The sequence below is a fragment of the Suncus etruscus genome, chromosome 6, assembly GCF_024139225.1.
Source record: "Suncus etruscus isolate mSunEtr1 chromosome 6, mSunEtr1.pri.cur, whole genome shotgun sequence".
NCBI classification, from domain to species: Eukaryota; Metazoa; Chordata; class Mammalia; order Eulipotyphla; family Soricidae; genus Suncus; species Suncus etruscus.
The window spans coordinates 81,582,289-81,609,012 of NC_064853.1; the positions used below are offsets into that span (position 1 = coordinate 81,582,289).

At 34.1% G+C, this 26,724-nt stretch overlaps 1 protein-coding gene across 1 annotated transcript in view; it reads right to left on the reverse strand.

Moving 5' to 3' along the window:
* SPATA16 (spermatogenesis associated 16) overlaps positions 1-26,724 on the reverse strand; it is a 278,777-nt gene that overhangs the window by 128,813 nt on the left and 123,240 nt on the right. Inside the window, exon 4 of the mRNA XM_049775243.1 lies at positions 19,279-19,363. Within this exon, the coding sequence (XP_049631200.1) occupies positions 19,279-19,363 (85 nt within the window). The remainder of the gene's footprint in view (positions 1-19,278; positions 19,364-26,724) is intronic.

Genomic DNA, 26,724 nt, shown 5'->3' on the forward strand with positions numbered 1-26,724 from the left:
CAAGAAACAAAGGAATCCCATCACAGACCAAACCATATCAAGATCATCTTAGCAGAAGACCTATTGTATATTCAATCTCTACACCTACTGACCATATCTAAGACTGCTTTGCCCACTGGTGGCTCATTAGATTTTGGATATGTTACCAACTAGTATGCCTGCTTTAAAGAGAAACATTTACAGAGATTAAATGAAAGGGTTTTTAATAAGGAAACAAAATAATATGCTTCAATGGGTCTAGCTTATCTATTGGAAAAATATGTATTTTATAAGTTGAATTTGAAGTATATTCTAGTTTTGAACTAGAACAATTTCTGCTTATACATTAGTAAAACACCAGCTGATAGAAGCTCAGCGTTCCAAGTGTGGGTTTCAGCAGCCTCCAGACTCTTCAGGATGCCACTGAGCTTTTATTTTGATGACTTAAAATGAATCACCAAAAGGTGCCACAAGAATAAATAGCTACATTACCTGTAATTATTTCATAAGCACAACTGGGTATTACAAATGAGCTTCAGCCACTATGTTCAGTAGTAAATGTCAACACAGTTTGGGACTTTATTTTTTGTCATTATTCATTTCATCTCTGCACTTCATTTAGTTTTATGAAAGTATTTCTTTAGTTACTTCTACATTGGTTTCTGATTAATTTCTCAAATGATGGTTTTATATTAGATTATGACATGCTGGGGCACACTGATACTTTATTTTGGGACCAAAAAAAAAAAAAAAAAAAAAACAAAACCACCCTGAAGAACAGATTCACAGACTGGTCCTATTTTTTTCCACCAAATAGTTCCCAGACATGTTTTACTTTTTTCAACAGAAATTATTTTTCTTTTGAATAACTATGCAATATGACTTTGGGTAGCAAAGTCAAGGATGCTCTTGGAAAGATATATTAAAGAATTTGAGAGTGTGAGGATATTTAATTTGGATACAAAGCATAGGTAGCACAAACTAATGGCTCTTACTGAGCAGTCCTACCAATATAAACCTTGTTGAGTTCACTGATAAATCTGACACTAATTTATGAATTGGACAAGTGTTCATGATAACATTAGTATTTTGTTACACTACTAAAATGTGACTAGAGAAAAGGTTTTATTATCCTGTATTAGAGATCTAGATAACACAATTTTTAAAAACCTTAATTTTGGAAATTCACATTCTACGGAGATTTCAGTAGAATGAAAACTCAAAGAGCTGAGATTTCAAGTCTTTTTTTTCAACTTAGTTTGAATTTCTAATTTGAACGATTTATAATATGCTAACTCATAATGAGGTCTAGCGCTATTTGGTACTCAGATAAGATTCCAACATATAAAAAGCTCAAAGACTCTTGCACAATATTATAGTGGGTATAGTAGAATCCTTAGCAGAAAGAAGAAAGTTCTAATAGAGTCTACTAACAGGGAAACTGTTGATATTTAAAGCTTCAGTCTTTGGTGGCATGATGAATCACAGTCTATTTGAATCCATAAAAGGGAATGTTGTATTACGTAGAAAAGTGCTTATTATTCAAAGTTGTTTTTTGCCTCTTTTTACCTCCCTATTCTCCCTTAAGTTTTTAGCTTTGCGTGGGATTAGATGCCTTTTTTTTCTTTTTTTATCTCATATACTTATAATTAATATTTTTCAGGGTAAAGTCCCTTCTCAGATAAATGTATATTTTAGAAGTCAACAGATTGCAGAAACACAATACTGCAGGCCAAGAGTCCTTTTCTGTGTGTAGTCCTTTCATTAAGATGTCTCATAAAGGGGATAATTGCATCTGTGAGAAACACATCTATTTACTTATATTGTATACACATTATAATTTCTAGTTATATGTAAAATAAAATAAAGTACTATTTTTACAAGAACTGCTTCTACTTTCCAAATTATCTATGCCCAGACTTCAAGCTGTAGCTCTGATTTGTCTTTTACATGGAATTTAGAGCAGGCCAACTCACCAGATGAAGAATGAATAAAATGGATACTTGTCATGTTCGTGATAATGCATTTCATCAATTTAGGTTTGTGATTGAAACAGTCTTTCTCAGGCTTTCTGGAGGATATTGTTCCTCATAGGTTGCTGACTTCTGATTTAGACTTTACTACATAAAATAGTGCCTATATTTTCTTGAATAGAAATAGATTAGCTTAACTGTTACTTTATGGCCTTGAGAAAAAGTAAATAATTCCATATGCTAAAGGCTGGTATTTAAAATGCTAACTCTCATTATTTGGAACAGAGGAGATTATGAAAAAGAAAATTATTCAACCAGGAACTATTATATGGGTAGAATAGAAAGTCTTCAGAAATTAGTGAGGAAAATATAATCAGATGGATTCAAGAAAAAAGAAGAATTTATTTTTAATTGGTGTGCAATTTCATCAAAAGGATGGCTGAATATAAATAAAAACACTAAAAGCTTTGAGCTTTACAGATTAACTTATACCTGAGTGAACACAGCTTAAAATTTTTTATGATTTCATGGAATAGTTATTTCACATCTCCAACTGCTAAAAAAATGACCTCAATTTCTCTGAAAGCTTGTAAATCAATAACCCATAAAAAACTAGGGGAAATATAAAAGATAACCATAAAACCCTATAAATTTGGTTTTGTTCGTAACAATTTTTGATTTTCAGATGCAAACAAAAGAAGGAATCAACATGCTCACAAATTTAAACTGCAAAGCAGAGCTTCTATACAGACAAAAGGACCTCATGACAACCTAGCAAAATAGTTCTGGGTATCCTGGAACCACTTAGCTAATCTTTAATCTGCTCTAGTAAAAGGAAGTTTAATTTGCCTTCAATTTCTAATGTCCATACCATTAACAAATGGGACAAAATTGGAAAAAAGAAGTGGGGCTCTTTATATTTTTTCTTTATTCAGAATTTGTAAGAAACTCCAAAACCTTGTTAGGAGGTGAAAAAAAGAAAAGTAACCCCCCTATTTAAGTGCTGCAGGCTCCCTTCATCATCTACTAACATTATTCTAAAACCAAATCAGCACCATTAAATACATTAAATTTGAATATTAAAATATGAACTTGTGGTTCACTCTGAGGACTTGGAAACTTCTTCTGCCTGTGCCTGTCTGCCTGTGTTTCTGAATCCCTGAAGATTTCCTCAGAGGTCTAGGGAGCGCACCCCCAAAACAACTGCATTTTGAAGCTGCCCAGTAAGTGCATTCTGGCTGTGGGTGTCGCTGTCCAATAAGCTGAGGTCTCTGGCCTGTGGAGGCTCCACTCTGCTGTGCCTTTGTTCACTCTGAGGAATTCAAGGGAAACTTCTGACTGTGCCTGTCTGCCTGTGTTTCTGAATCCCTGAAGATTTCCTCAGAGGCCTAGGGAGTGCACCCCCCAAAAACTGTCAACTAGAGACAGCAGAAGAGCGCGGCCACTTCGCTTTGTGGCTGCGCACTCTTTCTAACCAATGAATCCCACCACAGCACGCAGGAAAAACCACACTACAAGCGTGGCAATGGGGAAACCTCGCAGGCAAACACCATCCACAGAGAATGAAGACGAAAGCTCAGATGACCTAAAATTTCAACCACCTGATTAACCTCTCAGATAAGGGCTTTAGAATAGAAATATGGAAGATGTTTGTAGAACTCAAAAAAAGCATAGATCGATCTGAACAGAACACAAAGACAGAAATCAGAAAACTCCAAACTGAAATAACAGATCTGAAAAACATGGTTGCTCAACTGAAAACCTCAGTGGATAGCCTTGCCAATAGGGTATCAGCAGCTGAGGAGAGAATAGGAGTACTGGAAGATGTGATGCAGAAAAACTCAACACAACAGAAGAAATTGGAAAAGAACCTTAAGACAAACGAACAGGCAATGGAAAGAGTACTCAAGGCAAGCCTGTCCGCTCTCACCACTCCTCGTCAACATTGTACTGGAAGTTCTTGCTATAGCGATCAAGCAAGAAAAAGATATCAAGGGAATCCAGATGGGAAAGGAAGAAGTCAAGCTCTCATTGCTTACAGACGACATGATACTCTACTTAGAAAACCCTAAAGACTCTAACAAAAAGCTTCTAGAAACAATAGATTCATATAGCAAGGTGGTAGGCTACAAAATCAACCCACAGAAATCAATGGCCTTTTTATACACCAATAATGATAGGGAAGAGATGGAAGTCAGGAAGGCAATCCCATTCACAATAGTGCCACACAAACTCAAATATCTTGGAGTCAACTTGACCAAAGATGTGAAGGACCTATACAAAAAAAAACTATAAAGCCCTGCTCCAAGAAATAAGAGAGGACACATGGAAATGGAAACAGATACCGTGCTCATGGATTGGCAGGATTAACATAATTAATGTGGCAATACTCCCCAAAGCATTATACAGATTTAATGTGATCCCTTTAAAAATACCCATGACATTCTTCAAAGAAGTGGATCAAACACTTATGAAGTTCATCTGGAACAATAAACACCCTCGAATAGCTAAAGCACTCCTAGGGAAAAGGAAAATGGGAGGCATTACTTTCCCCAACTTTAAACTGTACTACAAAGCAATAGTTATCAAAACAGCATGGTATTGCAATAAAGACAGACCCTCAGATCAGTGGAATAGGCTTGAGTTCTCAGAGAACGTTCCCCAGACATACAATTACCTAATTTTTGACAAAGGAGCAAGAAATTCTAAGTGGAGCAGGGAAAATCTCTTCAACAATTGGTGCTGGCAGAACTGGTTAGTCACTTGCAAAAAAGTGAACATAGACCCCCAGTTAACATCATGTACGAAGGTAAAATCCAAATGGATTAAAGACCTTGATATCAGACTGGATACCATAAGGTATATAGAACAACACGTCGGTAAAACACTCCATAATATTGAGACTAAAGGCATCTTCAAGGAGGAAACTGCACTTTTCAAACAAGTAGAAGCAGAGATCAACAGGTGGGAATACATTAAACTAGGAAGCTTCTGCACCTCAAAAAAAAAAATAGTGCCCAGGATACAAGAGTCACCCACCAAGTGGGAGAAACTATTCACCCAACACCCTTCAGATAAGGGACTAATATATAATACAGGGCATTGACAGAACTTTACAAGAAAAAAACATCTAATCCCATAAAAAATGGGGAGAAAAAATGAACAGACACTTTGATAAAAAATACAATAATAATAATACAGGGCATTGACAGAACTTTACAAGAAAAAATCATCTAATCCCATAAAAAATGGGGAGAAAAAATGAACAGACACTTTGATAAAAAAAATACAAATGGCCAAAAGGCACTTGAAAAAATGCTCCTCGTCACTAATAATCAGGGAGATGTGAATCAAAACAACGATGAGGCAGAGATTGGTGCACATCACAAAGAATGAGAACAATCAGTGCTGGTGGGGATGTGTAGATAAAGGAACTCATCCACTGCTGGTGGGAATGCCGTCTAGTCCAACCTCTATGGAAAGCGATATGGAGATTCCTCCAAAATCTGGAAATTGAGCTACCATTTGACCCAGCTATTCCACTCCTAGGGATATACCCTAAGAACACAAGAATACAATACAAAAACCCCTTCCTCACACCTATATTTATTGCAGCACTATTCACAATAGCCAGGCTCTGGAAACAACCAAGATGCCCTTCAATAGATGAATGGCTAAAGAAACTGTGGTACATATACACAATGGAATATTATGCAGCCATCAGGAGAGATGAAGTCATGAAATTTTCCTATACATGGGTGTACATGGAATCTATCATGCTGAGTGAAATAAGTCAGAGGGAGAGAGAGACACAGAATATTCTCACTCATCTATGGGTTTTAAGAAAAATAAAAGTCATTTTTGTAACAATCCTCAGAGACAATGAGAGGAGGGCTGGAACTTCCAGCTCACTACATGAAGCTCACCACAAAGAGTGGTGAATATGCTATAGAAATAACTACACAGAGAACTACCATAATCATGTGAATGAATGAGGGAACTGGAAAGTCTGTCTGGAGTACAGACTGGGTGGGGTGGGATGGAGGGAGATTGGGGACATTGGTGGTGGGAATGTTGCACTGGTGAAGGAGGGGTTCTTTACATGACTGAAACCTAATCACAATCATTTATGTAATCAAGATGTTTAAATAAAGAAAAAAATGAAAAAAATGAACTTGTCTAGAATTATATATTTCTTAAAAAGAATAAAGCAAGTATTTCTTAGGACTGGCTGAGGAATAATTTTCTTGCTTTCTATGAGGTTACTCTTTTCTAAGGAGCTTTGGACAATCAATTCTCAAATGGAGGGCTGATGTACCAGTGAAGCACATTATCCCTGAAGGCATTCTTCCAATTTATATTGTCTGGATGCCTGATATTGTTGGAATAGAAGACAAAACCCTTTTTTCTCTATGAAAGTTAAAGTTTCAAGGGCACACAACCTTGGAAAATGTTGCACTCTGACCAGAAGTCTCACTGAGTTTAAGTGAATGAATATTTAACTCACTTTTGAAAATTTTGCTGCTCATGGCATACAAAAAAAGAGAAAAGAAGGATGGACAGTACAATAATAAGATAGGAATGGGGACCATAAAATAATGTGACTAAATCAAATATATGCAACATAAGTAACATTGCCAAAATATACACATGAAACTAATATATACATGGACCATATTATTTCTTTATCTCTCCTTCCTTCTCTTTCTTCTTTAAATTTTTTATGCCTGGGATCCTCACACCCATCAACAAAAGAATTGGAGAAAACTACTCAAATAGAAAATAATGTTACAGCCACTGTCTTCTTAGTGGAAACACTCAACCTTGAATCAAACACATGCCTCAATTACATCTTTCATTTAAAACTGAACCTCTCCTACTAACATCCTACCTCAAATAGCATCAAAGCAAAATGAAACACAGGCAGCATTTAACAACGCTGGTAACCATGGAAACATATCATTAAAGAATATATAACCAGGAATGAATAATTAGATGAGAAATTTATTTCTACATTTATTTTTTTTCCTATGACCCAGGAAAGAAAGCTCTCTTTTACTTCTTATTTCATTTTGGACACTTCTTCAGCCTATCTTCTAGCTGAGAAATAGAATCTATAAAAGAAGATCTTAAATACTACTAAGGCTATTGGACACTTCTTTTTATAGGCAAGAGAAAAAAAATCATTGCAGTGCCTATTGTTGTCAAGATGAAACAGAGAAAGCAGAAATAGATCTGGAGACAGCCAAGAAGTGTGCTCTGGGGTGGAAGGTGAGCAGGGGTATCTGATTCACATCTTGGTGATATGGGAGAGAAGCTGTTAATCTTTAAAATGGGAAGCACAGGTTGTCCAAATTGCTGAAACTCATTTTCACAGTGGGAAGACTGATTAGAAAATGGATATTATAAAAATACTATTAAGTGTCAAATAATCAGCATTAACTGTTAAGATAATATGAAAGTTTATTTTGGCTTCTAGGTAAATCCTAGATAAACTTTCTGTAGGTGAAACTAATAATTAATTGAAAACAAAATAGAAATGTTGTAAGAGATCATTTAGCTCATGGTTGAATCCCAGAATGATTCTGCTATAAGTCAGTTCACAAATAAAATTTTCTAAACATCACAAATTGGGAGAATTAAAATTTACAATGTTTTACTAAGTGATGCTGATGGATTTAACCCAGAAATAATAAAAAATAATGGAACTCATCCAATTTCCTTATTTTATGACAATAGAATCTAAGGTCTAGGTCAATTGAAGTTGAGATCCAGATCAGTTGAGTTGCTTATCTCAACCACTCCCTTCCTCCCTGGAGCAAAATCATATTCATACCTTTGTTATGGTTTTTCTCTTATCCTGGGGCTTGACCACATGAGTTTAAGAAATGGTATGTTACAAGTATATATTAAAGTACATAACTTTAAGCCTGCTCATCTGATTTTTCTCTCTCTTGGAAACAGAGATTTTGATATAAGAAATATCAGTTAGTCATACTGGTTAAAGCAGGATAAGAGACATAGAAATCCCAAGTGAGCCTCTGGAGTTTGGAATAAAATTGAGCAAAATTCTGGCAAGATTAGCCTAGATGAGTCAAACCTAAGCCAACATGCTTATGGTTATAAGCCATTGAGTTTTATATAAACTTTTTACATAGCTTATTGTAGTGATAGCTGACTAAAGCAGAACCAACTTACTCAAAATTGAATTTGAAGACTGAAACTAGGAGTTAGTTACATTTTGTCAATCTAAGTAAGGCTTAACCTCTATCTGCTGCTGTTTCTAATCTTTATCTATGGCTTTTTAGTTTTCTTTTTTTTTTTTTCATAGTTAGTCACAGAAATGCATTGCCTTATAAGGTTGTTCTGCTAGTTTTTTTTTAATTTTGTATTAAATCACTGTGAGAAACAGAATTGCAAAGTTGTTGATTGTTAACTTTCAATCTTACAATGTTCCAACACTCATTTCTTCACCAATTTTCATTTGTTATCACCAATTGCCCCAGTTACCACCACATCCTCTTCTCTTTAACTTTTCCCCAGCCTGTTTCTATGGCAGACACTTTTCTTTTACCTTTTTACCTTTTGTTTTTCTTTTTAGCACCATGGTTTGCAATACTGTAACTGGAGATACCATCATATTGCTTTACTTCCTTTCAGTTTCCAGTTCTCGTCCAGAGTGGTCATTTCCAAATATTATGATTGGTTGTCTTCCACTTTCTTAACTGCACTCACCCCAATCATTTCTATTGTCTGGATATTATTTTTATACTAAGGTTTTTTTTTTTTAACATCCTACAGGTGAGTGTGATCATTAATACTGTGTCTGACTTTCTCCCTCTAATTTCACTTTACTTAGCATGATACTCCCTGTGGCTATCCATGTATAAGCAAATAAACTAAGAAACTTTGAATAAGTAAATTTTCTTAGTTGTACTCAGAGGGTGATTCATTAATGAGTTACATATTTCCAGATAAAATATCACTTGCATATGGAACTGCATATGATTGGAGACTCACTGGCGGTCAATAGAATTTAAGCATGCTACATGACAATTGATAGTGTAAATATTTTAGGTGAGTGGCTTTGCTAATTGAAATATATTTTTCTATTTAACATATATCTAATTTAATTTCTCAAGACTCTTCTGCTTTCAGAAATTTTTATTTTTTTTTATTTTTTATTTTTTTTGGTTTTTGGGCCACACCCGGTAACGCTCAGGGATTACTCCTGGCTATGCGCTCAGAAGTTGCTCCTGGCTTGGGGGACCATATGGGACACCGGGGGATCGAACCGCGGTCCGTCCAAGGCTAGCGCAGGCAAGGCAGGCACCTTACCTTTAGCGCCACCGCCCGGCCCCTTTCAGAAATTTTTAAAAAATATTTTAAAGGCTCCAAATAAAGAAATTAAAGGTCTAAATAAATAAATAGATGATAAATATAGAGAAATGCTCATAAGGTATTGCTATTTTATTCTTTTCTATGGAAAGTTTTTTTTTAACATGAATAAAAGTCTTTAGAGAGAACACATTTGACTTCTTCAGAAAATGTAGGTGTTTTGTTAAAGATAATTAAAATTTTTCTACTTTCTTAACCTTACATTGCCTGTAATTTTATGTTGAAGATCTTATTTTTATTCTGAGGTGGAGATAGCATAAAATTTACCATGGAAATGACTAACATTGAGATGATTTGAAATATCAAAAAGAGAAGCAAAAATAGGAGAGCAAAAGTTAGCTTCATTATTGGAATCAAATATGAAATATATTATCCTGCATTATTCTCTGTTTAGTGCAGATAAATTAATTAACTTGCTAATACTCCACTTGAAAGAAGAAACTGAGCTTAGTCCTATGTTAAAGTTCCTCCCCATAAGAGACATTCCTTTTCCTTTCTCATCAATGTTCCAATGAACGTTTTTACTTTCTAGAAAAAGAAAAAAAATAAACTAAAGTTTTGTTCTTAAGACATGAAAAGAGAAAAAAATGAACTCAGAAATCAATGAAGATCATATAAATCTGTAATATTTAAATATTGTAATGAATCTGAAATTCAACTAACACTCAAAATTATCCACAGTTTTTAATTTAAATCAATATACAATTGTGTAATGCAATAAATTTCAAATTGTGAGATGATTCTAAAATATTTTCATATTTATTGATTTGGACTTAATGCCAAACCTATATTTAATTTGGTTACTTTAGAACATGTTTTTTTGCAAATGCATCTTATTTATTTACTTATGGCTTTTTTTGAGACATGCCCAGCAGTGCACAGGAGTTACTCCTGGCAGGCTTGGGGGACCATATGGGATGCCAGGATTTGAACCACCGTCCATCCTGGATCCACTCTGTGCAAGGCAAAGGCCTTACTGCTGTGCTATCTCTCCAGCCCTGCAATGAATTTTTATGGCATTGTGGAAGAAAAGCAGATTAACAGTATTCTCTAGTTAAATATCAATTCTTTTCCTTGGTTCAAGTTTGTGTTAGTATATATGTTCTTTGATATATACTGATAACTTTTTCATTCAATCCTGTATTTCCAACACATCACAGTCCTTAATACATAGTCAATATTTAAGTGCTCGATAAGTGCCTTCTAAGCATATGAATGACAAATGCAATTTAAGAGTAAGAAGAAAGATATCTACTAATCTATTAAGAATTTGCTCATGCTGAATTGGAAATTTTTGAAGTTTGAATAACTACAATGCGGTTTTAAAAGTCACTCTATGAGAGGCCGGAGAGATAGCATGGAGGCAAGGCGTTTGCCTTTCATCCAGGAGGTCATCAGTTCAAATTCCGGTGTCCCATATGGTCCCCGTGCCTGCCAGGAGCAATTTCTGAGCCTGGAGCCAGGAATAACCCCTGAGCACTGCCGGGTGTGACCCAAAACACACACACACACACACACACACACACACACACACACACATACACACAAAATGTCACTCTATTAGACTAACATTCTGGATTTAGACTTTTATTTTGAGAGCTGGAAACAGTATATGTCTCCTGTTAAGGCTGTTGCAGTAGCGAACATCAAGTGAAGAAGAGTAATGCATATGTATCTAACCCGTGGACTGTCAATTCTAAAAGTAATGGAAAGTGCATTCCTAGATTTCATACCAAGTTACTGGGGACAATCTTTTGTCTTAGTGCATTCAGCAACTGTTTTTGTATTTTGAAGTATAGACAAGTCACACGAAAAAGTTTTTTTTTTTTAAATGCCTTCTTTGAAAGCTATTTAGACCACTGATGTCTTAAGATGGTGAACATCCCAATGCCAAGTACTATTTGGATTGGATAAAAAGATTTGGCATTTTATGCACAGATGGAGGACCCGAGAAATTGGCATGACCCAAGCATTTTCTGCTTTACTCAAGAAAGATGCTCCACATGTCAGGCTTTCTACTATGCCTGTGTTAGTGTCAACATTCCCAAAGAGGTCTCTCTATTGCTATGAAGTTCTTCAACTTGCTCGTAACCAAGAACTCGGATTAATGACTTTCAAGGAATCATTGTCATAATCAAAGAGTATATCATGAGGTACTTTTCTATACATGGATTTTTAATGGCTCAGGGAAGAAATTTAGAAGTGCTTTGGTTGGTTAATAGTTTTGTGTGTAGGGTGTTTCTTAAGCAATGGTCAGGTACTCAGAAATACTCGGACTATAGGAATAGTAATTCTGTGCTAAGGCTGGAGGGTATAATGATGATTGGGACCTGCAGTGAAAAGGATCCTGGTTCTTGAAGGCCTATAAGTATACCTAAATCTGGCAATGCTTGGGAGGATGTAAGATGCCACAGATTAATTGAGTAAGTTTTATGGCATGTGCCCTGACTAAATACCTGGTACATGTTTGGTAAGTTCTTTAAAAATTATTTTTATGATCATGCAAGGAATCTACAGTTAATTCCATGACAGTATACTTCAGGGGTGGAGAAACCCTGTAACTCCTAGGCCAAGGAATTCCCTCTATAATATCCCCAATACTTAATGTGCCTATGCAGGGGAAAATGAAAAAAAAACACACAAAATAATCATCTTTCCACATTTATTTATTGATTGATCGATTTTTTTGATGTCTTTATTTTGGTGCAGATATTGAAGTTGATATCTCCAATTTTATTTTATTTCATTTTATCTTCTCTTTCTCTTCCTTTTTGCACTCCGGCATGATTTGATTTCAGAACCCAGACTATTGTGTGGTGCTTGTCTTTATTGCTGTAGTGTTCACTAGATATTTAGTTTGATATTTCTTTCTGTATTGTTGTGGTATTTCAATTACCTTTTTTATGTCCTTGCTCAAACTGAGGTTGAAAGCCTCTAGAAGGTCTCCGCCCATTTTCAAAGTATTTGACTTCATTTTTTTATTATTTATTTTTTATTTTTTCTTACTTTGTACCCCATTCTATTGCTTTTCTTTCCTTCAAACAAAAACACATAACTCGATTTATTTAGCTCTGCCTCTTAAATAGAGGGGGAAACAAGGGAGGGTACCAGGACCAAACAGATATATGACCACTAATAATAAGCTAGACAAAGAGGGGTCCACCTATTCTAGCAGCCTGGGGGGTGATGGTGGGGTATATGGGTTGCAGAAAGGGAATTGGGATGGGAGAAGGACAAATTTGGTGATGGGTATTCCCCTGATTCAATGTTAATATGTACCTAAAATACTACTGTGAAAGATATGTAAACCATTATGATCACAATAAAAATTTTAAAAAATAAATAAATATTTTTAAAATTAAATACATTTCACAACACTTTGATAATGAGAAGTATTTTATAGGATTCACTTTGTCATTGCTATTATCTTAGCCACACACAAGAAGCTATTAGAACGAAATGTTAAATTTACTATTATGTGCTTTTTGGGAGTCAAGCTGTGACCTTATATGAGGTTAACCGTTAATGGAATAAAGTAACAGTATGAATTTCTCAAACTGGAGGTGAAATTGACAAAGCCTTGGAAATCCATAGGGACAAAATATTTAGACAATCAGAAAATGGCTTATCTCTTATGAAGGTCACTGTTTGTCCAGATAATTTTAGAGTTGAAATAAATTGCTCTCATAGATAGCCTTGATGTGTGTATGTTTGCGGTTTTTGGTACCAGGGCTTGAATTCAAGGCCTCACACATGCAAGGCAAAGGTTCTACTGCTGTGCTATAACCTTGCTACTTGATAATATGTGATTAACAAAGATATCATTGATTGCTATTGAAGATTAGTATTGATCAATTATGTACCTGATTATGCAACATGAATTTTAGTGTTTCCTGATACATACATATCCAAATAAGGTATTGTGAGCCACAAGTGCTCTCAAAAACATCTACTATTAGAGATTGTGAACCAGCATTTCACTTCTTCCCATCAAAAAGAGACAAGCATACTTAAGAAATGTCCAATATAGTATTTAAATTTTTATAAAGCATTCTAAATATTCTGGAAATGTTGCACAGTTTTATCACAAGAATAAAACAACTTTAATTTTCTGCAAATTTTCTATAAGTAGGCCACTGGTTTTCAGTGCAATGAGATAAAGAAAAAGCACTTTTCTGTGTATGTGTTTGTATATATTTTTGTGTATGTGCTTGTATTATTTCTAGGTGGATGCTTGTAAATTGAAATCAGATTCTCAGACAATTTGGGAACTCTAAAAAAGGTGCATTTTAATGATTATGATAGGATAGAGGCTGAGTTGGTGTATTATCTTGTTTAGTGCGCTTATGCCATCAGAGTCCTGTAGCAGAATCAGCAATTATCCTTTTCTCTGTGCACTTGGGCAAGCACCGAAGAACATAGTTGAATGTGTTAGATTGTAGGAAATAAAACTATAGCTAGAAAACACATGTGGCTAAGAGCATGGCTGAAGGTGGAGGTAGGAAAACAGCAAGTGTGGAAGAGGATATGTTCATTTGCTGAAGCTAAGAAATGTAGCTCTGTCTTCATGCTCCTTGACTTCATATTATACTTTAAAACTATAATAATTAAAACAATATGTCATTGTAATCTTGTTCTGCCTCACAAATAAAGGGGAAAATAACGGAGGGTACCAAGACCAAACAGTTGTATGAACATTAGTAGAAATAAAAAATGATCAGAATTAAATGCCAAATACAAAGCCAAAGACAACAGAATCAATACCCAATCTATAACAAGTTAGACACAGAGGGGACCATTTATACTAGCAGCACAGGGGGGTAAAGGAGGGGGATACGGGATGCATACTGGGAACAGGGGTGGAGGGAGGACAATATTGTGGTGGGAATGCCCCTGATTCAATGTCACTATGTGCCTAAAGTATTACTGTGAAAGATTTGTAATCCACTTTGATCAAAATAATTCTTATAAAAAACAATATGTCATTGTAATAGAAATGGCCACATAGACAATAGAATATGATTGAGAAACAAGGAACAAATACTACTACATGTGGAGAGTTCATTTACAACAAAGGAGCAGAGAACATAAAACTGAGAAAGAAAAGTGCTGGGAAAACTGGATAGCTACATATGAAAACATGAAACTAAATAAATACCTCAAAAGATGCATGAAAATTAACTCAATTTGGCTTTAATATTTGGATGCTGACCCTGAATGTGTAAAATAAACTGAATGATGCATTCAGGGACTTAACACTAATAGCACAGGAAACAAAAACAAAGGTAAATGAGATTGCATCAATATTAAAATGCTTCTACACTGTAAAAGAAACCATCCTTCATATGAGAAGACATTCAATTAAGGGCAAAAACTATATTTTTCACTCTATTTCTGACAGAAGAGATGCTCAAAACTCAACAAGTTAACAAACCACCCTATCAAAAACTGAGGACATGAGTTAAAAATATATAGATGGACAACAGGCACATAAACTTTTTTAACATGTTATTCTTTTGAGATTAGCAAATATAAAAAATCCAGAAATAATAGATGGTGGGAATATAAAAAAAGAAACATCATTTGCTCTTGGAAAAATTAAGTCCAGCTAATATGCAGCTTTTTCAAAATATTAAGAGTGCAACTAACATATCACCTGACAATTCTATTTGTAGATACCTATTCAAAGAACACAAAAACACAAATTCAGAAAGATACACTCACTCCTATGCTTTTACAGGTATGAGTCATGATATCATACAGAAAAACCACAACTGTTAATGAACAGAGGAGTTGATTAAGAAATTATATTGATACAATGAAATGCTATTCATATATAAGAATAGATGTAATTTTACCTTTTGCTATAGAACATAGCTGCAAATAAAGGTTATGTTACAAGATGAAAATCAGAAAGAAAAAGACAAATACCAGGTGATCTCAATAATATGTGAGATTTAGGAATAGAAACAAACTCCTAGATTCTGGATCAAAGAACTGAAATTACTAGAAGGGAAATGATAGAGGGAATGTTGAGGGGAGAGGCTCCAGTAGATTGTGTTAGACAGATAGTACTCTTGGTGTTGGGTATTTTATGGTGATATGCCTTGGGGCACATGTAAAACTGGGTTCCTAAAACATATATAGCTTTGCAAACAATAAAAGCTTTAAAAATAAAGTTGAATTTCTAATACTGTGAATTAATGAATCAGTCTAGATTTGGATCTCAAAGAAAGGGGACTCTTGAGGTGGACTAGCTTTATAAAATTATTCCTGAAATAAAACAATTACTTTAGGAATAATATATAAAAACATAAGGGTCACACTGTTTCAGAAGAATCTAAGTTTAGCCTGTCTAAGTTCTTTCTATTTTCTAATTAGTTCAGAATTGTGATAAGGTGTTTGAGAAGAAAAGCATGACTGATAATAGAAGACCAGGCAGAGGCAGGCATGCAAGTATAGTCATGAAGAGCTATTTCCAAGCTCCTCTACCTCTGAAGAGGTGATGCTATTATAGAATAATGTGCAAATACTTTTATTCTGAGTGATATATCCCAGTGTGAGCTGTCATATAGTGTAGCACTTTGTCTTTTTTTTTCTCTTGCTGGGATCGTGATCTGAAAAACATTCCTCATACAATGAAAGGGATTCTTGAGCTTACAAAAGTAAGGGTCTGTTCTTTGCACCAAGGAATGTGTAGGTCTTCAATTTATGAGAGTAAGTGCATAGGCTGTTTCTCAAATTTTATATTCTGAATTAAAAAAATTTTTTTTGTTTAAAATTACTTTAAGGCTTCTTGAAAAAAATAATTGAGCAGTATCTTTGAAAGGAATATACAGAGGGAGTATTCACTTACAGAGTGAGCACATGTCTTTTTAGTCTTACTGTATATTTATTAATGTACCAATAGACATAATTTCTTGTCTGTGATGTTCAAGGAACAGTTATTTTTTTGTTCCACATTCTGTGGTGTTCAAGGCTTACTCCTGGCTCAGGGATCACTCCTGGCAGTGCTCAGGGGACTGACTATATGTGGTGCTGAGTATAGAATCAAAGTCAACCACATGAAGGCAAGTGCCTTAATCATTAAACTATTCTTTAGCACCGGGGGAAGGGGATATGGTTACATTTACTTTTTTTTGTTTGTTTGGTTTTTGTTTTGGGGGCACACCCGCTGATGCTCAGGGATTACTCCTGGCTATGCACCCAGAAATCGCTCCTGGTTTGGGGGACTGTATGGGAAACCAGGGATCGAACCCAGGTCCATCCTGGGTCAGCTGCAAAGAAGGCACATGCCCTACCACTGTGCTATTGCTCCGGAATATTATAATTGGTATAGAACACTGAGCAATGACTTTCCTCCTGAAAGGAAGGAATGACTTGGACATTCCATGGTAATAGTCAAAAGCTTCTGATTTAAGACAGAAAAAAGTTTTGGGTATTGTAGGAAAAAATCATTCTTTGAAGTAAGACTATAGAGCAACTGGTTATTGAAACAAAGAATATAACTGATAGGAAAATCATGTGGTCTGAAGATACTGGTGCTCAGCAGAAAGAAGGGTTTGGTTGATTCTACTTTTCTGTAAAAGACAATTTCTAACTATGTCACTTTTATTTCTTAAACACTTTATTTTTGCATGTTTCTAAACTTAAGCAATTTTATAGCTAGAATCATCTTTAATAAGAGGCTTTCTCAAACATTTAATGTCGGTCATCTGTTTCCTTACTTTAGACACTAACTTGCCTTAGGTTAGATAATAGTTTGGTTTAAGAACTTGGACTGAATCAGACTTGAATTCCAGACCATGGTTCTTCCAGTATAATAAGAGGCTTCACATTAACGAAGACAAAGATAATATATATATATAATATATAAAATATAAAATATATAAAATATAAGAAGTATATATATATATACTTCTTATATTTTATTAAGGCACGATAGTAAGATAATAGTATTTGTTTGATCATTTTTCAGATAGAAAATATTCACGTGTTATTACATGGAGATTGCTTTCTGAGTGAGATAATGTTAAGTGGAATGCAAGTGCTATATGAAAAAAAAACATTAATAACAAATATATTTTAAAAATATGATCTAGGTTGAACCAATATTTTATCACTTTTTTCTTGTTTAGTGTAGAAACACACTACATATAATATTTGTTTGCTTAATCAATAAATAATTTAAGGCAAACATTATTTAGGTCCTTATATATGCCAGGTCTGCTGAAGATGATCAACCTTCTGATGCAGCCTCTTTATCACTTCTCTCTAGAAATCTTTTTCATTTATTTATAGATCAGATAATTTATTTTCAAAATTAGTAATTCTTTATAACTATTTAATAATCTGACTATAAATAACTACTATTGTATAAATTACTATTATTAATTAACTACTATTTAAATTATTTGTTTATTTATTTATTTTTGATTTTTTGGCCACACCTGTTTGATGCTCAGAAGTTGCTCCTGGCTAAGCTCTCAGAAATTGCCCCTAGCTTGGGGGGACCATATGGGACGCCGGGGGATAGAACCGCGGTCCTTCCTTGGCTAGCGTTTACAAGGCAGACGCCTTACCTCTAGCGCCACCTCTCAGGCCCCTATTTAAATTCTTAAATTTAATCATAAGTCTAATTTTTCTGAGATGAAAACATTGTCCAACTGAAGGTAAATTTTTAAAGGTAATCACAGGTCTGAAGTACAGTAGAAATAGCTTAAACTGGTTATTTTATAGTAGGTATACTGAGCTCCAAAGATTATACGGAACACTATTAGAGTATTACGTTGTAAATAAAATAGTTCACTGTCTGATGAAGATGATATAGATCAGAGATAGGAAATTTAGTTCATGATACAACAGTGTAACCTAGAAAAATAGGCAGCATAAAGTACTGTTGATTACTTACTACTTTAGTAATATTAGGTATCCAGCAGATTCTATCAGCTGATAAAAAGTTTCATATCCAATTAAATATAACCATATTGAAATACTTTAGCAAAAACAGTCTGGGGAGAAGAAATGAATGAAGTAGCTGAAATTTGTGGCTCATTTTTAAGTATTATAAGATTTTAGGGGCCAGAGAAGTAGTACAGTAGGTAGGGTGCTGGCCTTGCACATAGCTGATATAGGTTCAATTCTTGGAAAATTATTTGGTCTGTGGAATCTTTAATAATGATCTATAATTTCAGAGTCAGACTTAGGAGGCTAGAGCAATAGTATAGCTAGTAGGGCAGTTGCTCTGCACTTGGCTGATTGGGGTTCAATCCCCAAAATCCCATATGGTCCCCCAAGCCCAATAGGAGTGATTCCTGAGTGCAAAGCCATGAGTAACACCTGAGCACCCTGGGCAAAAAAAAAGAGATTGAGATAGTACATTCTAAATTCTCCTTTAATTTTAACATATTGAATCTATATTTTGCACAACTTTTTGCTTTTATTTTGAAAAATGAATAAACAAAAAAGATCTTCAGCTAAATATTGGTTAATTGCTCCAAATACTATTATATATATTAACACATATAAGTGGCCTTTGCATTTTTCTCTATTATGTAATCAATAATATTTTTAAAATTTGTTTTTATGGATCACAGATCAATAAAAATTATGAAAATATAATGGTCACATTGTAAAGGATCATGTCCACTGTAGCAGCATGCCAGATAAAATAGCTCCTGAAGGAGGGTTGCCTAAAATTTATATTGGGTTATAAAACTGAAGAATGGGCAAAAGTTAACTATCTTGAGTTTTTCCCTCAAGATTAGTCTTAGAAAATCTACTTCATTATAAATACATTACTACTACGAAGTGTCCTTTTGATTGATAAACCCAGAGCTACCCTTTTCAGCAGTCTTTTAAACACCAATCCATTGCATTTCTAAAATGAGACAGACTCGTCTTCTCTAGTTGGGACATCAATTTTTACCTGCCAATACAGTTTGATGAGCTTGCTTATACCATATTCAGTTCCTCCACAAAGCCAGAACATGTAGTCAGCAATCATGGCACTCCTAAGAACAAAATTAAATTAAAAATATTTTTATAGGACATAAGAAAAACCATGACAGAAAATAATGTAAGTACTGAAAATTATGTAATGTATGAATTTGACTAATAAGATGCATTAAGCAAAGCATAAGGCACATATTAAAAAAACAAAAATTGGGGTTTCTTTGAATAACTAAACTAACCTTTTATAAAAAGTAACAAGCCATTTATCTTCTATAGGATTTTTTCTGTTTGTACTATACAAGAATATTTAAATACTATAAGAGAATGTTTTGTTTTGATTATTGCCCACTAAACTTCAGAACACTTACAGATTAACATATTTTATGTTCTCTAAACTGCTTTGACATCTAGCATGTTCAGTTAGCTACTGTGGTGATATTAAGACTATATCATACTTCACCTGAATTAAAGAATATTCAGTTCTGATTTAGATAACCTTCTTAAAATAAAAAATAAAAAATGTACAATTCAACAAAACTTCCCTCCTCCGAACTTAGGGTTTAATTGAATTGGTTTCAGCATCTAGTATATACAAGTACTCCCCTAGTCTTATTAAGCTGAGGGGATATTTAAAACTATTGTGCAATGGATATTAATTCATTGCTTAACACCCTTTGGAAAAACAGTTTACTTTTATGACTGTTTTTCTGTTAGCCCTCTCTATTGCTTTTCCTCAGAGATTCCAAATCCAATTAAATGTGACTAAAAGTAATTCCAAATTGTCACGTTATCCAATTAAACATATAATAATCCTGTGTACCTAATCACTAATACCAAAAGTTTATTTACTTAAGTAGAGCTATCACAGTGTACCCCAGAATGTTTGTGTTATCTTTGCCTGCAGATATATGTTGTTTCTTGACATCATTGCAAATTAAATTAAAAATTTTCCCCTAAATATATGGTGTCTGAAATACAGGAGCTATGAATTTACAATGGCACACAGTTAAGAGAATTAAAATGTTTAGATTATTCCTTGAGACAGACAAAACTCAGGACTTTAAAAATAAAAAAATGAAAAAATTTCTACTATTTGACTCATTAATTACTCAGTTTAATATCTCTCTTTTCTGACATGTGGTATTGGAAAGCTGTCCCTGGCATACCAAAGTAAATGATAATAATTTAAAAATAACTGATCTTTAAAGAATCTTTTTATGTAATTAAAAGGTCTAGTTTCATAGTAAGATAAAGTGAGTGAGGTTTTGAAATATTAAACATTATAAGTTACAAAAAGCATACATAGACTAGAGAGAGACAGCAAACTCCAAACAATTTCACTTTGATAACAACACCTGGAAAAACTCCCAACTCATGTTCCCTCTCATGTTCCTAAAAGGAAGCCAAATAGGAAGTTTATCTGATATACGTGGTTGCCACTTAACAAAAATTTATTTGAAAAATTTCTGCATTTGAGAAATAGGTGAAGGGTTAGGAATGTGACTTCATGGTAAAGTGTATGTTTCACATGCATGAAGCTCTAAATTCAAATCTTTGCCCTGGAAAAACATCAATGAAAATTGTAAAGATTTCCCTTGCAAGGAAAACACACATTGAATTTATAGAAGTTGGAATTCTTAAGTAATGACTTGATCTTACACTCTGATTCATCTTCCTATTAGCATTTGGATATTTAAGTATGACTCATAAAACACTGTTTAAAAAACACTTTAAAAATACTGTTTTAAAAGCCACTAATTAGTTAGAGGAGGAAAAGTTTCAGCAAGTTAATAGTTCAGCTGTTGTAAGCATATTGTCTTATAACACTCAAATTTGTGGAATCAATATTGTCAGAAAGTTAAGTAAATAAGTTATTTGGGCTGTGATCCAATAAGACTACAAAAATGCCCCACTGACAAACTTGATTTGGTTTGGCTTGCCTAATTCTAATATATATATATATATATATATATATATATATATATATATATTGAACAACAGGTAGTACATATAGCTACTATCAGTCAAGAGTCATTTATTAGTTTGGGTACTTTCAAATTATAGTACCACATCCTCACCCTCCTGACTAGGAATATATCAATCTACTGTCCTCTCTTCAGGACAATGGGCTTTTGTACCTTGTACTAAAATTCATGAGAAGAGTGTAGGGAATAAATCTTTTTATAATTTTGAAACATAGAAAAAAGATAAGTTATCTTTTACCCTAGATCCCTTGGTTTAGGTAAAAGCGTGGGGCACCATATAGGATGCTAGGGATCAAACCAAGGTATGTCCTGGCTCAGCCACTGCAAAGCAAATGCCTTACCGCTACCACTGCACTATAAAGATTTTATAGACCTGGAAACTCAAGACATTTTCAAAAGGACATCTCAAAATTTTGTATAGAAGAAATTTCAAAATTTATATGAAAGGGAATGGAGAATTAAGATTCAATGGGACATGTAATCTGCTCTCAGTGATACACAATTACAATAGTAAAAATATCCTAGTATTAAATAATAAAAGTATGGCAACATGTTTGCAAAAATCTTTATCATAAAAATAATATATTTATTTTAATAACAGGCATAGAGCTGTATTTCTATTAAAAGAAAATTTCAGATTATAATTGCTTCCAACTCCATTTTCTTCCAAAAGGAAATGACAGTTGTGTCTTTATCACACACCATCCTTGTCTGGTTCCCTATATAGCTCTGCTCTACAGCTTGGTTTTTATGAATCAGTATAAAAATCAGTGAAAGAACATGAAAAGAGCATGGAAATAACATTAAAGCAGAAAATATTTGTGAGGAAAACAGAGAGGAGTTTTCATATAAGTCTGAACTTATAGAGTATAGAGGGCTAAGATAATAAAATAATTATTCTGAGGTCTCTGCAAAGAGTATTGAAGGATCCAAGTTCTTGAAGACTCACCTTATAAATGGAATGTGAACAATTGTTTATCATTTGTTCTATTTTCCTTTAGCTTTGTTTGCCTCTAAACCAATGTGATTCAACACTGCTTCTAAATATCTTTTTTGTCACCATTCTATTCAAGTTAATTTAAATACTATTATAGCCTTATGGGAATAGTAAGATCATGTGAACAAAACCTTAATCGCAGTTGAGGACTTAATATGTGTCACATATGAGTCTGTAGTAAATGCTAAAAACCATGGAATGTGCTTTTACATAGCAGAAATTTGAACATACTAAAACCTACAATTCTGTAGCAGATCTCATCCTATTTTGTCTACTGTATAGAAATGGCTCAGTAATTCTTGTTTCTATTTTCACTTCCAATTTCCCTTTTTACATTGGACTGTTTCTCTATACAGAAATGCTTTTTTACCCCTACCATCTTGGAAGAAACCATGCCAAATCCTCTCTTGATCTTTTTCTCTTCTGGTTAGCATCATACAATTTTTTTCTTCTCAGCACAAGCTCTTTGAAAAAGCTTTGTGCACTTTTTATCTCTAATTTCCCTCTTTCTGTTGTATCTTGAACTCACTTCAGAAAAATTCTTATTTCTATCACTTCCCAAGATTGCTCTAGTCAATACTATTAATGATCTCTGTGCTGTTGAATACAATACTTTAATTCTCAGTCATTATGTACATGTGCAAATGATGCAATTGCTTGCTTCCTCTTCCAGCTTCCCTCTGGGTTTCTACAACTGCTCTCTTACTGGATGTTCTTTTCACTTTATTTTGCTGGAATATCATCTCTCTGAATTCTTACATTGGCATACCTTTAAGAAACATGGACCCTTATTTTTCTCCCATATTCAAATCTATGGTAATATCACCAGTGTTATAAACACATAGATAAATTTATTGAGTCCAGAGCTTCTGGTTCTCCAAACTCTTACAAAAGTTATTGTATTGACAGATATGTTTAGCGTTAACAGGCATTTTAGTTTAATATTTCTAAACACGACTTAATCGTTCTTTCCTCCTTTCCCAGAATATGATAATCTTCTCTATCTATCATTTTTTAGGTAAAATTCTTTTTTCTAGAGTCATCATTAACTTCTCTCATTCTCTAGTCCAAGACAAATTTTTTGTTAGGTCATCTTCAACCTATATTAAAACCTACTCCTTCTTAACTCCTCTTTTATTACCATCATGCTTATCATCTCTTATTTGTAAAAGTTTCCTAAATTATTTCTTGCTCAGACATACAACTAATATAATAACAGTAAGAATGATCTCATTAAAATTAGTGTTCCTAAGCAGGTCATTCCTGTGTTTAAAACCGCAAAAGCTTCCCATTTGACTCAAAGTAAAGAAAACAATCCTTAAAGTGGCATTTGAGCCACTTGCCATCTGGTCATATGTTACTTCTCTAAATTCATTTTCAAATTAATCTGTTCCAGATGAAATGTCTGCCCTGCATTACCTCAAAAAGAACAAGTACATTGTGGCCTCCGGGATTTCATAATTAGCATGATCTGTTCTGGAATGTTCTTTTCTTAGATACTATCCAAGTCTTTTGCTCTTTTTTTCTTTCAGATCTTAAGCGGGGATGGGGGTGTGTGGAGGAGCAGAGCAATAGCACAGCAGGTTAGGCATTTGTCTTGCTTGCTGCCAACCTGAGTGGGTTTGAATCCCAGCATCCCATCTGGTCCCCTGGGCCTGCCAGGAATAATTTCTGAGCGCAGAGCCAGAGTAACCACCAAGTGCTGTCAGGTGTGGCCAAAAAAACAAAAACAAAACAAAACAAAAGATCTTAAGCAGGTGTTACTATTTTAGTGAGCACATTCTGACTACCCTTCAAGACTATCCGTGAAAAATCACAAATATTTATTACTTTTTCTTGACTGTAAACAAAATATGCCTGTATAAATAAATATTTATATATTTCATTGTCTTCAGGAAACCTACTTACCTCTCAGAAACAAGGTCCAAATTAAAAATATTTTTGTCTGCTTTATTAATTTTTATATATCTAGTGTCCTGAAAGAGCCTAATGTGGTAGTTAGACAGGAACTTTCAGTCGACTTAACAACTAAACATTATCTTACTGATTTATTTATTTAAACTGAAAAAATTAACTTCTTGATACAAAGACCCTCCGGCTTACATAGCTTACTGGTATTCTAATATAAGCAGTTTAGGACCTGAAGTTACTTCACTATTCACATTTAATATATTGCTTTTGTCAGTGATGAGACATGGGGCTAGAGTAACAAGATGGGCTTGTCGACTTAATTTGTCCAAAGTTTTAAACCTATGCAGCATTTATCTCTTTTAAGAGTTTAATAAATGCTAATGGATATTAACATACTTATTGTATAAATCTGGGGAGGGGAACTACAAGGGAAATACATTTTCCTAATATACCGAATCTAAAACATAATTTTACACATTATCTTATTTGTCAAATGTCAACAATGACTGCTTCACTGTTAACAAATCTACTCTTCTTTGGCTTCTCTATTTGGTTTTTAAAAATGGTTTCTAAAATCATATTTAGTTAATTTGCATATCTGTTATGTATAAAAGGGTCAGAGTATGACATTTAGATTTGTGTCTAAAACAAACAATTTTATGTCATAAACTTAGTTTACTGTTAATCAAATCTTATTTCTATAAAATAAGAAATGCACAATTAAATAATTAATTTTGTCATTATTAATGATATAGTGCCAATTTTTCCCCAAGTTAATACTTTAAAAGAGTTATAAGCATATTTATGTCAGTTGGTCTTACACAAAAGTTTTTAAAAAGATTGTAATTCTAAGGGTCTGAGAAGCACTACTGATGTTTTTCAGGGAACATTTTTAGATTAGAAATTAACAACGTTTCTACTCAGTGTGGCCACATGGTGGTGTAAAACAATAAGATATGGGTAAACAAAAGAAAACCACAGCATACAATCAGCTGTGTCTCATCTGGGCAGCTAGCTGGGACCTTGAAAAGTCATTCCGTTCATCACCTTGCCTTTAGGCAGAATCACACTTAAACCTTTCAAATGAGACTGATGAGAATCTATTCTGTTTTAAAGACCTCCACAGAAGGACATTGCTCTGCTTTCCTCACTGATTCCAGAGTTTCACAGTCATAAATAGCATCTTGTGCAGTTTTAGTCTGCTGGCTTTAACATTCTCTCTCTCTCTCTCTCTCTCTCTCTCTCTCTCTCTCTCTCTCTCTCTCTCTCTCTCTCTCTCTCTCTCTCTTTCTCTCCTCTCTCTCGTAATAATACAATCCAACTAGACCTTATTCTTTAAATAGCCATTCGATATCGTCACAATAACTTATTAATCTTCTCTTCCCTAGGTTAATTAATCAACCCCAGTGCTTTAAACCTTCTCTGAGACCCTGTTTTTGACATTAGTCAGTTTCAGGGTTGACTTTGAACTGGTTTCAGGCCCTCCTTTACATTTCGTCTACAATCAGAAATAAATCTCTCTCAAGAGTGAGATTAATTTTTAGGTCTACGTATGCAGTTATTTATTTCATTTAGGTAGTTGGTTTAAATACTTTTTTAGAAAGATATCTGTTGGGTCATTTCAATTATAGGCTCTGTCCCTACTGCCAATATACCAAAGAGGGCAAGTTCCTTCTTTCTGTACTTAAAGCTCAGGAACATGTGGATATACATAGATAAATATTAATGCCAAGCATACACTCCTTTTGAATACAAATAGAGACTAATGTTAAAGAGATTATGTTCTGATTGGGAAGAGAGCCAAACTAAAAATTTGTTTAAGCAAACACAAACATACATCACAAAGAAAACATTTTTTACAGGCTTGCAGTAATCAGTCACAATAATCCTTTGGGAAATGCAAACAGAAATTACTTTAAATAAAATCAAGTTCCCATGATGGTCTACCACTCTCATATATATTTATATATACTTATAAAATTTTATATAAATTATACATATATTTTACACATATTTCTAAAATCCTATATAAAAATAAAATAGTGACAATCAACCTTTGGTCGAGTATTCTATTGCTACAGGCAAACGTGACATTTTCTATCTTGGGATTTGTGTCTAGGGTTCATCCTTGCTGGGTCTTCCCATTCCTTAGATTTCTCATTTAACTGCTCCTTCTTATGATTGCTTCTTGAAGCTTCAGCTTAAATATTTTAGTTCTTCCAGTGAAGCCTTCTCTCACTACTCTGCATTTTTAGCAGTATGATCCCCCAGCCAGAAACTTACCTTTTCCCTATAGAGTCCTCATAATTCTATATTTCTTTGGGGGTTATTTATTCCTTTTTTTTCTTTCCCTAGTCTATGTTGTCCAACCCTATAGCCAATAGCCTTAAGTAGTTATTTATATTTAAATAACCTAGAATTTAAAATACAGTTTCTTGGGCCAGACATATAGCAGAGCAGGTAGGGCATTTGCTTTGCAAGCAGTTGATCCAGGTTTGATCTCTGGCATCCCATGCAATGGTCCTCA